This window comes from Dama dama, chromosome 3 (assembly GCF_033118175.1).
Source record: "Dama dama isolate Ldn47 chromosome 3, ASM3311817v1, whole genome shotgun sequence".
Lineage (NCBI taxonomy): Eukaryota > Metazoa > Chordata > Mammalia > Artiodactyla > Cervidae > Dama > Dama dama.
The window spans coordinates 27134211-27147641 of NC_083683.1; the positions used below are offsets into that span (position 1 = coordinate 27134211).

The 13431-nt window shown below is 38.6% G+C and overlaps 1 protein-coding gene and 1 pseudogene across 5 annotated transcripts in view; both read right to left on the reverse strand.

Moving 5' to 3' along the window:
* Positions 1-12999, reverse strand: part of PPP1R12A (protein phosphatase 1 regulatory subunit 12A) — a 159754-nt gene extending 146755 nt beyond the window's left edge. For all 5 annotated transcript variants that reach the window (XM_061125149.1, XM_061125130.1, XM_061125159.1 and 2 more), the window contains exon 1: positions 12519-12999. In XM_061125149.1, coding sequence (XP_060981132.1) covers positions 12519-12755 — 237 coding nt within the window. In that variant the 5' untranslated portion in view covers positions 12756-12999. The remainder of the gene's footprint in view (positions 1-12518) is intronic.
* On the reverse strand, positions 3042-3193 carry LOC133049401 (U2 spliceosomal RNA; annotated as a pseudogene).
* Positions 13000-13431: the final 432 nt, after the last annotated feature.

Genomic DNA, 13431 nt, shown 5'->3' on the forward strand with positions numbered 1-13431 from the left:
GTTATTATCTGTTGTCTTTATTATAGTCATTCTATTAGGTGTGAAGTGGCATCTCATCATGGTTTTGATTTGCATGTTCCTGATGGCTAAGCAATTTCACTTTATGCTAAACTCTGCGAGGGTAGTGTTGATATCTCTTTTGTTTAAAGTATATCCTCCCAGTTCTTAATAGTGTGAGACACAGAATAGGCCTTTAATTATGTTAACTGAATATATAAAAAGATAGGATGAGTTTAGAAGTATTTTTTTCAGGTGTGCATAATGAGAGATATTGACTGTATCTCTTCCACTCTGGAAGTGGAAGGAGAAAACACAAGACCCTGAGATTTAGTTTAGTAAATGGAAGACAGATGATGTAAAAAATAAGATGTATATTATATAAAAAGGAAAACAGAGCACATAAACAGAACAGCTGAAACTATAAGAATGAATGATATGGAAAAGAAAAATTAGAGACACACAGAGAACTTTGGAGTTTCCAAGGTGGTTCAATGGTAAAAGAATTTGCCTGCCAATGCAGGAGATGGGGATTCAATCCCTGAATCAGGAAGATCCCTTGGAGAAGGAAATGGCAACTCACTCCAGTATTCTTGCCTGGAAAATCCCATGAACAGAGGAACCTGGAGGGCTACAGTCCATGGGGTCTCAAAGAGTTGGACACAACTTAGTGACTAAACAACAGAACAACACAAGAGAACTTTGGAACATTCTTCTTCAAGAAAGAAAAAACATGGTCCACTGGTGGTCCAATGGTTAAGAAGCCGTCTGCCAGTGGAGGGGACATGGGTTCAATTCTTGGTCAAAGACTCCACATGCTGCAGGGCAAGTAAGCCCATGAGCTACCACAATTACTGAAGCCAGCATGTCTAGAGCCTGTGCTCCACAAGAGGAGTCACCACAACAAGAGGCCCATGCACCTCAACAAAGAGTCGCCCCTGCAACTAGAGAAAGAAAGCCCACTGGCGCCATGAAGACCCAGAACAGCCAAAAATAAATAAATAAGCACATAAAATTTAAGAGGAAAGAAAGAGACCAGAAAAAGAAACCAAATAGGAGCATTCAGAAAACGAGGCTGGAACAGGGTCAAGAAAGATTCAAGTCACCTGTTAAGTTCCTTGTAACTTAAACATAGCTTTCTCAGGGATGTCTTACCTGATATTCTAGGTTAAGTCCTCCCAGTAAAAAAATTCATTTCACCCTAGATCTCTATTCTACATTTTCTGGCACCTCCTCTTGATTATACACTACATGCAGAGAGGGATCTTATGCTAGGCATATGATAAATAATGATTTATATATTTATGACTGAGTTAATCACTACATGAATAACAGCATCATTTATCAGTAAATACAAATACCGTGTAATATTTCAAACAACTTACAAACAAACTTTGTTAACACACAGAGTAATAAAATAGATTTCCCTATAGGTCCCTCAGAGAAGGAAGACGACATCATCCCATTATGAAAGCATGTGTGTGTCAGCAGAGTATGCCCAGGGTGAGTCTCCTGTGTTAAATGTACTAGAGTGAGTGGGTCAGTGCTCAGTCGCTAAGTCACAGTCAATGCTCTACCACCCCAAGGACTGTGGGTAGCCAGGCTCCTCTTCCACGGGATTCCCAAACAAGAACACTACAGGGGGTTGCCATCTCCTACTCTGAGGGATCTTCCTGACTCAGGGAGAAAATGTGCATCTGCTGCACCGGCAGGTAGACTCTTTACCACTGTGCCACTGAAGGAGCCTGCATATACTAGAGATTCTACTAAAAATGTCTTCTGAGTCAACAAGCATTACAACAGCATGCTATCTTGGGCAAAACATACAAAATTGCAAGCGAAACCTCTAAGAAACAATCTGAACAATATAATTTCATGAGTAAGATATACATGGTATAATATCTGCCATTATCATGAGAAATTGAAAGTATACTATTCATCATCAGACAACTAGGAAAATAAACTTAAGGAATGTGCACATGTATTCACACAGTGGACCTAATAGTCATTACCACAGAATTATTTCTAAAAATGCATAATTTAGAAGCAGGTTATAAACCAGAAAATTAAATATAACCTCATTTTTATAAAAATATATATTGGATAGAGATGGATAAAGGGGGTTCACTGAAGTTTTCAATGGGGGCTAGCTAAGCTCCATGCCTGAGAATTTGAATAGCATTGTTCTTTTTTTATATTCTTCTATGAATCTTTACTTAAATAATTATTATTCTTCAATTTTTGTTTCAGATAAAATACATATAAAACAACAAACTTGAAAGTAAGCAATGTTTAAAAACAAAAGAGATGGTGAAGACAAAAAGAAGAGTAGAAGGCAGTGAAAGCTTATTACTTGAGACATTTTCATGAGAATGCTTTTCTCAACCACATTGAGAAAGTCAGAAATTTAAAGACATTTCAGTGTTTAAAGAAAAAAAAGATGGCTGAAAGAGTTAAAATAGCAATAGACATTCTGAAAGGGAAAAAACTTGAATATGAGGCAAAATTTGTATGCAGATCATTTCACACAATCAGAAAGGATATAAACTGTTGAACATTTCATCTGTTCTAATTTTTTAAGAAAAACAGTACAAATGAACATATCTTTGAGAAAATCAATAATGAAATACAGAGTCATGATTTAGCAACAGCAGCATCAAAATCTTTTGTGGAAAACACATTCATTAAAAAAAAAAGACCATTTTTTTTTTCAGAAATTCTTTCAGAAATTCTGAAGCATACTGAAGTCCAAACAATGCAATTAAGAATTGACTAAAATCAAAGATGGACTCTTTATGACCATGTTCCAATTAAGAATAACCCTTTTAGAAAACACCATTCAATTACTGATAATATTTATTAACCAAGATTACCCAGATCTACTTTATTCACCAGGTATGTCTCCAATGTCTATCATTTTCAAAATTCACAAACTCTCCCCCAAAAAGTAAACACCACACAGGATATTCAAAAGAAGCTTCTGGAGCTGAAGCTCCAATAGAAAAGTTCCAGAAATGTTCCAAACAAAAAGGAGAAATACTAGATTAAGTTTAGAACCATTTAAAATAATTTTGAAGGCTAATAAAATGTACATACTTCAGTTTGTTCACTACAAAGTAAAGGTAACTGATGTGTGTATTTAAACTGATAAGAACAGATACTACACTTGATCTTAGCCAAAAGGCCGAGAAGCGATGATATGTGTATTGAACAGTTATTCCAGGAAACTATATTTTCCCATATGGTTAACTTCTAAAGTGTCAATTCACAAAATTTCTCCTTTTTACTATTCAAGTATTCAAGAAAATGATATAAACTTTCTACAACCTTATCATTTTCTTTTGTTAGGAAACATGTTAAACATGTATTTTCAGCTCATATGAGTTAATAATCAAGTCAAAGTAACACTTGAGTCAGTGAAGCTCTCTCCCTGTGGAATATCTCCCTCAATGCACATAATACATTTAAATAGATTACCCAAAAGGTGACAGCTGAGGAATGCCTTCATTTCTTTCCATGGTTTCTACTGAATGTAATTTGAAAAATGCCTATATAACACATGACAATGTGGAATGTCTCCACCCATGAAACAGCATTCAAGTCAGGCAAGCAAACTTAGGGCAGTAACACAGAGCTCAACTTTGTCTTTTTATGGTTAGCCAGAACAACAATGAAAAGATAAACAACCAAAATACTAATAAGGTAAGAAAAATACTGACATACAGGGATCCAAAGTGAAAGTGTTGTTTAGGGGAAAAATGTGAATAAAATCATTAGAAAATATGAATTAGTTTCTAATGACAGTATGCTAGGGGTTCCATTTCTAAACCAACACTCAATGAGTTGTTTAAAGAAATTCATTTTTTAAAGTTTGTTACATAAACTGCTCAAAATTCTACTTATTGGTAATCAGAAACACATTTGTGCAAGAAAAAAACTAAGATCCTGCTAAATTCTGATTGTTATAATGGTTACCTTTATACTGTAATTATAAAGTAAATCATCAGTATAAAGATTCCACCTGCAATGCAGGAGACCCTGGTTCAATTCCTGGGTCAGGAAGATCCACTGGAAAAGGGATAATCTACCCACTCCAAGATTCTTGAGTCTCTCGTGTGGCTCAGCTGGTAAAGAATCTGCCCGCAATGCGGGAGACCTGGGTTCAATCCCTGGGTCGGGAAGATCCCTTGGAGAAGGGAAAGGCTACCACTCCAGTGGGCTTCCCTGGTGGCTCAGAGGTTAAAGCGTCTGCTGCAATGCGGGAGACCTGGGTTCAATCCCTGGGTCGGGAAGATCCCCTGGAGAAGGAAATGGCAACCCACTCCAGTATTCTTGCCTGGAAAATCCCATGGATGGAGGAGCTTGGAGGGCTACAGTCCATGGGGTCACAAAGAGTCGGACACAACTGAGAGACTTAACTAACTAACTAACTAACTAACCAACTAACCACTTCAGTATTCTGGCCTGGAGAATTCCATGGACTGTACAGTCTTCAGTTCATGGGGTCACAGAGTCGGACATGACTGAGTGACTTTCACACGCTTTTTCATTAGAATATTTTTAATGTTTGCTAGCTGTTATATTTACTCACACCAACTGTCATCATTTTGTTCTCTATGAACTCTGGTCTTCACAAGATTAGTCTACTGTGTTCATTTTTTTAAAAAAATCAACATTTACTGTGCACCTGCTAAAATAAAATGCAGACACCAAAGGGGATTTACAGAGAAGTGAATCAAAGTTCCCAATTGAAGGAATTCACTACTCTGTCTGGAGATAAGATACACTAACAATAGCAGGTAGTGTGCAAGTGCCAGACTGAGAGTTTAAACAGTAAGGGAAAAGAATTACTGTGCACCCCAGTGGTCAATGCTTTGAGCTGTGCCTTAATATAAATAAGCTGGGAAATACATTCCAGAGAACGATTACACATGCAGAGACTTATGCAAATATAAATATGAAACCAGTGGTTCCTACAGAAAGCTTTCACCCATATCCTGAATCTCTTCAGATAAATTTTTTTTGCTCCTTGTCGGGTGATCAGGAACAAGGCCCTTGCGTCCTGTGACACTGCATGCCACCACCTGTACTCCCTCCCAAATCTACCAAATGGAGAACGTCAGGAATAGTTTTGAAATCTGCTCACCTTCAATTACTCTTACTTCATGAAGGAGTATCAAGTACATCTGTTCTCAGTATAGCAATAATCTTACAGATTGATATATGAGTCCCTACTGTCCTTCATTCGGATACTAATCCTTATTTTGTTAAAGTATTTCTTTTATGAAATGATGATGGTAGGGGACAAAGCTGTTTGTTTTTAATGCCCTAACACAACAACAGAAAAATTAGGTTCTCCTGTGTCAGTCCTAAAAATAAAAAACAAAAACCATGTTACTGTTATGTAAAATGTAAAATTTATGAAATGTAAAAATGTAAAATTTATAAAATGTAAAATTTATGAAATGTAAAATTCTGGGAACCAATGACTTGACAGGCAACAAGTAAATCATGTTTCAAATGGTGCTCTCACTCATTACCAACATGAAAAAAGAAAATTCTATTGCCTTTTCCAAGGAAAGATCTGAAATATAATTTCGCTAAATTTTGCAAAATCATTTAAGGAACAGAATATTCTTATGACTTGGATATTCCTGCTAACTAAAGGCTTCTGATTAAAATCAAACATGATAAACATTTAAAAGTTTTACTAATTCAGAAGTTAATTCAGGTAACTTTACTAGCATTTCATGTAAAGTCTTAAGTCCTAAGTTTAAATACCAATAATCACTGTACAGAAAATTTCAGAAGATTAAGCTAAATGGTGGTGACAAGCCGGTGCTTGCTTTCCTTCTTTAATTATCACTGATAAAGAGCTTACCTATAATTTATATCTTTTCATTGAAAAAGTTGTATGTGTAGGTATGAAACATTTACTATAAATGAGTATATAAAAATGCCTAGAGCATTAGTATAAATTGCTATTAGGATAAAGAAAAATTGAGATGTTTAAAGACTAAGTAAACTCTGTTCTTTAAAAAGAGTTCTGTTGCTGTTGCAACGTCCTCTGTACCTTCCCAAAGCACTCATCAAATATTATGCACATAATGGTCAGTGAAAAACAATCTTGGCAGTTCCTAAAATTTAGGATAGATTTTGAGATTAATTTAGATATAGTATTACTGCACTTCAATTACCACAGAAAGCTCTTAAAGCTTTGACTAGCTAAAATAAAACCAGATGAAGAAAAATTCTATGTATACGTGTTTCATTTGATTCTCTGCTAATTACCATAGAAAAACTTCCAACTACTAATCATCAACCATAATGACTGAAAGATTTGAGAATACTTTCTTCTTCAGACTTAAAGGCCATGTAGCATAGTGTTAACGCTTCCCTGATGGTTCAGTGATAAAGAACCCACTTGCCAAGCAGGAGACCAGGGTTCTCTCCCTGGGCTGGGAAGATCCCCTGGAGAAGGAAAGGGTGACGGCCCCAGTACTAGTGTCTGGGAAACCCCATGGACAGAGAAGCGTGGCGGGCTACTGCCCCTGGGGCTGCAGAGTCAGACACGACTTAGCCACTAAGCAGTCACAGAACAGTGTTAAATAAGTCTGGGCTCTTATATACCTGTGTCAGAACCAAGCTCTGCCATTTATTAACTTGGTAACCTTGAACAAGAGAAGAAGGACTTGTGAGAATTAAGTGAGATACTGGTTATAAAACTATCATAGTATTTCACAAGCAACAAATCCTCAGCAAATGTTCACTAGCCAATCCCCCTTTCTCAATGCAACACTGAGATAATGTAACACTACATAGTCAACTGCAACTTAGAAGAAACTCAAAATGACTGATGGAGATCTTAAACTTTTCAAGAAGATATATGCCAATATTGCATTTACCAACATGATTATGGAGCACCCCCATGCCCCCATCCCCCCAAACTTTCAAAAAAAAAGTGGAGTGAAAACTACAATTTTCCGCAGGCAGAAAGGTAAAGAAAATAGAGACTCTGGGAAATGTCAAGAAGTAACATGTTACAGAAGTAACAAAACAATGTTTCTGTATCTTACCTCCCTCCAAAGGTTTCTAAGGGTTTCTGTTTTTTTTAATTACCTAACTAAACAGGTTTTAAAGTACATCTCCTATGTGAACAGCACTGTAAGATGTGGCAAGAAACAGATAATCAAAAAAACTTTTCCTCTATTCCATCTAATGTTTCTACCTAGCTACACTAGAAAATGCTCAGTCACAGCTTGCAATCACACTGTAGCTGAAAGCACATGAAAGATGGTCTTGGTTGTGACACTGCAAAGTCAGACCACAAAACTGTTGCCAGGAAGTGCAAAGGCATCAGCTGCAGAGAAGGCATTGTAACAGCAGCACTGTGGGCACTGGTGATCTACCAGCATACCCCATATATGGCTAGGGTTTTCCATTTATTTGCAGGAAGTGAGGGGCCAGTTCAGGGTTAGCTTTGTTTAGGTTTTATTTTTTATGGTTAGGATGTTTTCAATAAACAGTCTGAAGAGCAATAAGCAACTTAAGTTACATAGAAAAAGTATACTGTACTTTTTTAAACACAGATTTTAATATTGATTACAAGGGATCCAACAGATTCTTCCAAGATCTTACTATCCCTCACCAAAAAATAGTAAGTAAACAATTATAAGCTCTACGTTCAGTTTTAAAGAGATTTCTCATATATAACAATTATACTATTCTCTAATAAGAGACTCTATCAGCTACTTTCCGTCTCTTTTCCTTTTGGTTGGAAAACCCTTTAAGTAGCCCCATTAGAATACTATTTAAAAGAGAGTTACATTTCAGATTATGATTCAGTGAAAATGGCCTGGCTGAGACGATTAAGCACTTCAGAAAACACCACACAAAAGTACTTCTTTTACTGATTTCAAGAGGGGAGGTCACATATTTCTCAAAGAAGCTTCAAATGGAGCTTCTAGAAGTAGATAAAATTCATATTTTAAGAGGAAAGGGATGCAATATTAAACTTATCTCCAAGTCTGTCTGTACTTGAAAGTAGAATATTTTAAAATTATAATAGCATAGAACATGGATTTAATTCTATTCTGTAGTATTCTGCTATAGGACCTAGTTCAGATCTTTATAAAAAAGGTAGCAAATTAATTAATAACTAAAGTGAGTATTTTTCTCTTAATCAACAGGTAAATTGGTTTATGGTACTTTTTTTAATAGGAAGAAGGCTAATATTTTAGAAAGTTTTAAATCTCAAGATATTAAAAATATCTGTTGAGAAGACTGACAAATTCAACCATGTGCAAGAATTATACTCTTAAGTATCTGGGTGTGAATGTTTGAATGATTTTATGACACACAAATAACTATAAACTTCCTATCTATGGCATGAGGTAAAAGATAAAATTAATCATTCTTTAGTGAGCACCTACTATGTGCCAGGATGTGGAAATACAAAAACGTGAAAGATTGGGTCCTTACAGTTGCCCACAGGGAAGACAAAATTTAAAACACACACTACTCAGCAAGAAACACTTTAATAGCAGCAAAAAAGCAAAACATAAGGTAAAATGAGTATCCCAAAGGAGAGTCTGTCCAGTGAAACAGTATCATACAAACTCAAAGGACAGAAAGAGCATTTCTGGATGGCAACTCGGTTGCACCTTGAAGAATGACCAGGATTTTGACTGGCAAAGAGGGAGGGAGTATAGTGGTGGAAAAGGCAAGACCGTAGATATAGAAGTAAAAAAAGTAAAAGATGTAACACAGTGGAGATACATCAGGTATAAGTAAATAGTGAGAGACTTTAAATCTGAATTTATGGAGAGGAGAGACACAATCGAGATGGTACCGTTAAAAGATGAATGTGATAGCAGCATGAATGCTGGACTGGATTGACCACGGAGAAGAGGCAGGGAAAGCAATGAGGCTGTTACTGTACTCTAGGTATAAAGGTAATAAAGGTATGACCTAGACTGATAGTAAGACTGGCAAGAATTGATGAAAAGGCAGTTATGAATGCTGATTGGATATATGCAGGCAAGGGGATAAGTAGATAATAATTAAAATGTTTAAAGCTTAATCTAGAGATTAATGACATGATTATCATCAACAGATGCATCCATGAAAATAGGCTTGGTGAAGAAAGAAAAAATTTCGTTTCTGGTTGAATATAAAGAAATTCCTGATACTGATGTAAATAAATAGTTACCATTTTATGGCAAAGGGGGTAGACCTCTATTGACTATATCTCTACTTGAAGATATATTTTAAAATATAAAATCACAATATATTAAATAATATTTTACTTAACACTGTGTCATCAGTCGAAAAATGGAAATGAAGTATTGGAGCTCTGCAAGCAATGTCTGAACTGGAAACTGACTTGGAAGTCACAGATACAGAGGAAGCAGAAACCAAAAGGCTAAACTCAAACTGTTAGAAGAAATCTCAGTGTTATATTTTATACACACCAGTATCAATAAGATTCAGCAATAAAGCATTCTACAGAAAACTATTATTACTCTCCTAAAACCTTTATAAAGCATACTGAAATATAGATACAGATCATACAGTATAAAACTCTACCAGTTAGGTCTTAAATCAAAGCCGAGTACTGCCCGCTAGTAAAAATGAAAATCTACTGTAGACCTCAGTTCTAGAATATCAGAAGTTTATATCATAACTTCAATACTGTTTTCTAGCTACTGGAGGGGTTAGGGAAAGGGGAGCTATTCCAGAGACCAATGTAGGAAATTTGTAGAAAACTCTGTCTTTTCTGCTATAATAAATGACCTATTTTTATACTCCCTAAAAAGATGAAAACTGATTATCTTTTGTAACTTCTAATGAGAAAGAACATTCAACCAATTAAAGAAATTTTTGAATATATGGTATTCACATTAAAATGGAAGTAAAATATTAAATTAAGAAGTGTATTTGTGGGCTGTAAAGTTCCCAAAACTTTTCTCCTGGCAGTGAAATTTAACACAATTAATCAAAATCAAAAATGTAAATGAACAGTCCAAAAGACTAACCAATAATCAATCTAGTAAAAAACCATTCTGGCTGTTCTATGCACTTTCAAGAGGTTAAATTAAAAAAAAAAAAAATTATTCAAGGGCTATTTAACAAATCAATGGGTCAATTTTAGGTTTTGCAATTTAAGTATTTAAAGCAATCAATATTCAAGAGATTTTAAAGGTTAACATTTTCCTGTGATTATTTTTTTAAAGAGTTTTATTTATCACCTTTCACTATCTGTTGTTCTGAATTTGCCCAAAGCGAACTCCTTGTTCTGTCAGAAAGGCAAAAAAAGTACAAGAGTTAATCAAAGAAATGAGGGTGGAGAAAACATAATGAAAATTTTAATGCTTGATATTTTAAGACTTTGGCTTCACTGAGTTAAGGAATGTGCAAATACATACATTACAAAAAGATATTATGCAAATAGCGTAAACTTGGAAACTTCTGCTTAAGCCTTTGTCAGCTAAAACAAAATATCTAATAACGACAACACCTATAGAATGCCAAACTAACCACTGAATTCAGTTAATTAGGAAGATACTGATAAGTACCATAATTCTTGCAACATGTCCAAATTTAGAGGAGAAAATAAAAAAACTCTAAGAATCCTGCTGGATATATTTTCTCTACATAAAATCAATAGTAACATAGTATTAAAATTTTTCCCCTTCCTCCAAGGCAATATAACTGGGTTCTTCAACATCTGTTGTAATTTTACATTTCTATAGAACAATTTTAATAAAACATACTATTATTTATCTGTCTTTCTGAATTAATTCCATACTAAACCATGTAAATTACACTTGAAAGAAATTCGAAAAGATTCATCTTACATAATTATCATTTCTAATACGAAAAGTTTCTTTCAACATCATGTTTTTAGAATCTAGAGTTATGCTATAGCTTAAAATAAACCAGTCAAACAAAAAGTTTGTTTTACATTAAACGCTAAATTAATGGAACAGATAGAGAGCTAAGGACCATGCTGTATTTTTACTGGGTGCCACATGCTAAATTCCAGATTTGTCCTGCAATTTGTCAGTCATTACAGTTCATCCAGGCAACTTGTAAACAAAGGCTATAAGCCAAGTTTGATATGAGAATTCAATTAAATAAAACTTAAAACGGTCATCATTCACTAAACAGGAAGCAGTAAAAAGGAAAAATGCCACCACACACCTTTTATAAAGGCAGCAAAGTAATATGCATGAAATATCAAGGCATAAATTTCACCCTCCCAAACAAGTTTTTGTTACAGTATTCATCGAAATAAAGCTAAGATCTTTCCACCTATTAGCAAGGCAACTTTGACTTAGTTTACAAGTCTTTTTCATTGTAAGGGGAAGCTATAACTGTAAAGTTGTTTTCCAGTCATTCCAAGTTGCCCACTAAGAAAATGTGAAGAGTTTATGTTTTGACACCTATTACCCTCACTGAAAAATTGCTTTTTATGCAGAACTCTACATGGTTGTGTTGCTTTTGGCCTGTTAAAGGCAAAGCAACATTATCTCTGGATTGCCAATAGTTTCTCCTTATTTGGCTAACATTGAGAGATCCCAATCAGACTACTATAAAACTTTAACATGCACAAAGCATCCATTTTGAGAAAACTTCGTGACCAGCTTTCTTTTTTCCCACCCCCACTTCCAAAGAAAAACCAGAGCTTGGAAACCGGCTTTGAAAAGACTGCCTCGTATTTATTCTTCTCTTTCTAACCCCAACGCACACTCCAGGAACTGGGGCCAAAGGATCTCTGACACTGCGGCAAACTCGACTAGGAGTAAGACTCTTCCGTACGTTCCGGTCCCGCGGTGGACAAACCCTTTTAGAACGCTTCCTTACACTACCCACTTTCATACTCTCCCTTTCAGCCGGTGCAGATCAGCTAATTACACCGTTTCCCCCTCCCCGGTGACCAAGAGTAATAAAGGAGAAAACAGGAAACCGTCCGATAGGGGCACTCGGCTTAGGGCGCTTGATTACTATTATTATCATCACCATTTGTAATCAAGTCCTAAAAACTACAACAAATCCAAAGCCCACCTAACAAGCCAAAGACGTCCTTCTACCCAAGTGTCCCCAGGGCCTCTTGTTCGTCGTTTTCTTCAGCATCCTCCGTCCCCCTGGACGATCACCGACGTCGGGGACCCAGGCACAACCCCACTACACCGCTCCCCATCTCGACCCCAAATCCCAGACCCACGTCCACAAATGGCCCTGGGGCCCCAACCTGACCACAGGCCCGTTTCCCCTCGGCCCCGGAAATCGCCCGTTCCCTTACTCCACCACCAACCGGTCTGAAGGGGGCCTCAAGCCTAGAGCCCTCCCTCCACCAGCTCTCTCCCTCCCTCCTTCGCGGGAAGCCGCCCCCTCACCCCGCGGCAGGGAGTCTCCCGCCGCCCCCAGCCTCTGGAGACCAGGAGCGGAGGAGAGGCCCGAGCGGGAGGCCGACGAGGACTCGCAGGGTCGGGAGAGCGGCGGCGGGGCGCACAGACCTGGTGCAGGGCAGTGAGTCCGTCCACATTGGCGTAATTGATGTCGGCTCCGCGGTGCAGCAGCTTGAGAACCTCGTCCGTGTCGCCGCTGGAGCAAGCAGCCAGGAAGACGGCGCCATCATCGAACTTCACCTTGGTCTTCTGGCGCTTCACCACAGGAGGCTCGAGGTCCGTCTCGGAGCCGATCCAGCGCTTCAGCTGCTCGTTCCGCTTCTGCTTCGCGTCCGCCATCTTCATCCCCTCTCCTGCCGCCGGGTCTTCTTATCGCGAGGGGGGGAAGGGGGAGGCGGAGAGGGAAGAGAGGGGAGGCACGGGGTGTGTGACTGTTTCTATGAGTGCGGCCAGAGGAGGGCTGGGAACCAGGAGGAGACGCTCGAGACTTCCAGTATCCCACAGAGCACTGGGGCGGCGCGGCCGGCCGAACGGACCTCCCTTCCTACCTCAGAAGCCCTCCCGCCCCCGGCCCGGCCCGGCCACCCGTCACCGGCGGCCAATCTAACGTAACTTCGCGAGATCCGGGCAGGGAGGCGCCCTTCGGCCAGTGCGCATGCGCTCTGGGTCTGTGCCCGCCCCAGGAAGAGCGCTCCCGCGAACTGCAGCGGGGGCGGCCAGGCCACCGGAGGGAAGCGGGTGTGGTCCGGGCCGCTGGGGCTGGGGCCGACCTGGAAGGGCGGAGACAGGGAAGGAAGGTTGTCCTGCCCCGCTGAGAGCTCCTGGGGTTCCAGAGGCCAACCGCCGGGCCGGAGTGCGGCCCTGCGGGACGGGCCTGCTTCCAGGGCTGTCTCGGCTAGGCCGAGTCGTTTCCTCAGGGCGGAGGATTTTCCTATTGGTTGCGTTGTTTGAATGGAATGGAGGCTAGATAGATAGGTCGAGAGTTAAGCGCTAGTGATTTCCCTTTCTAAGGAACTCACAG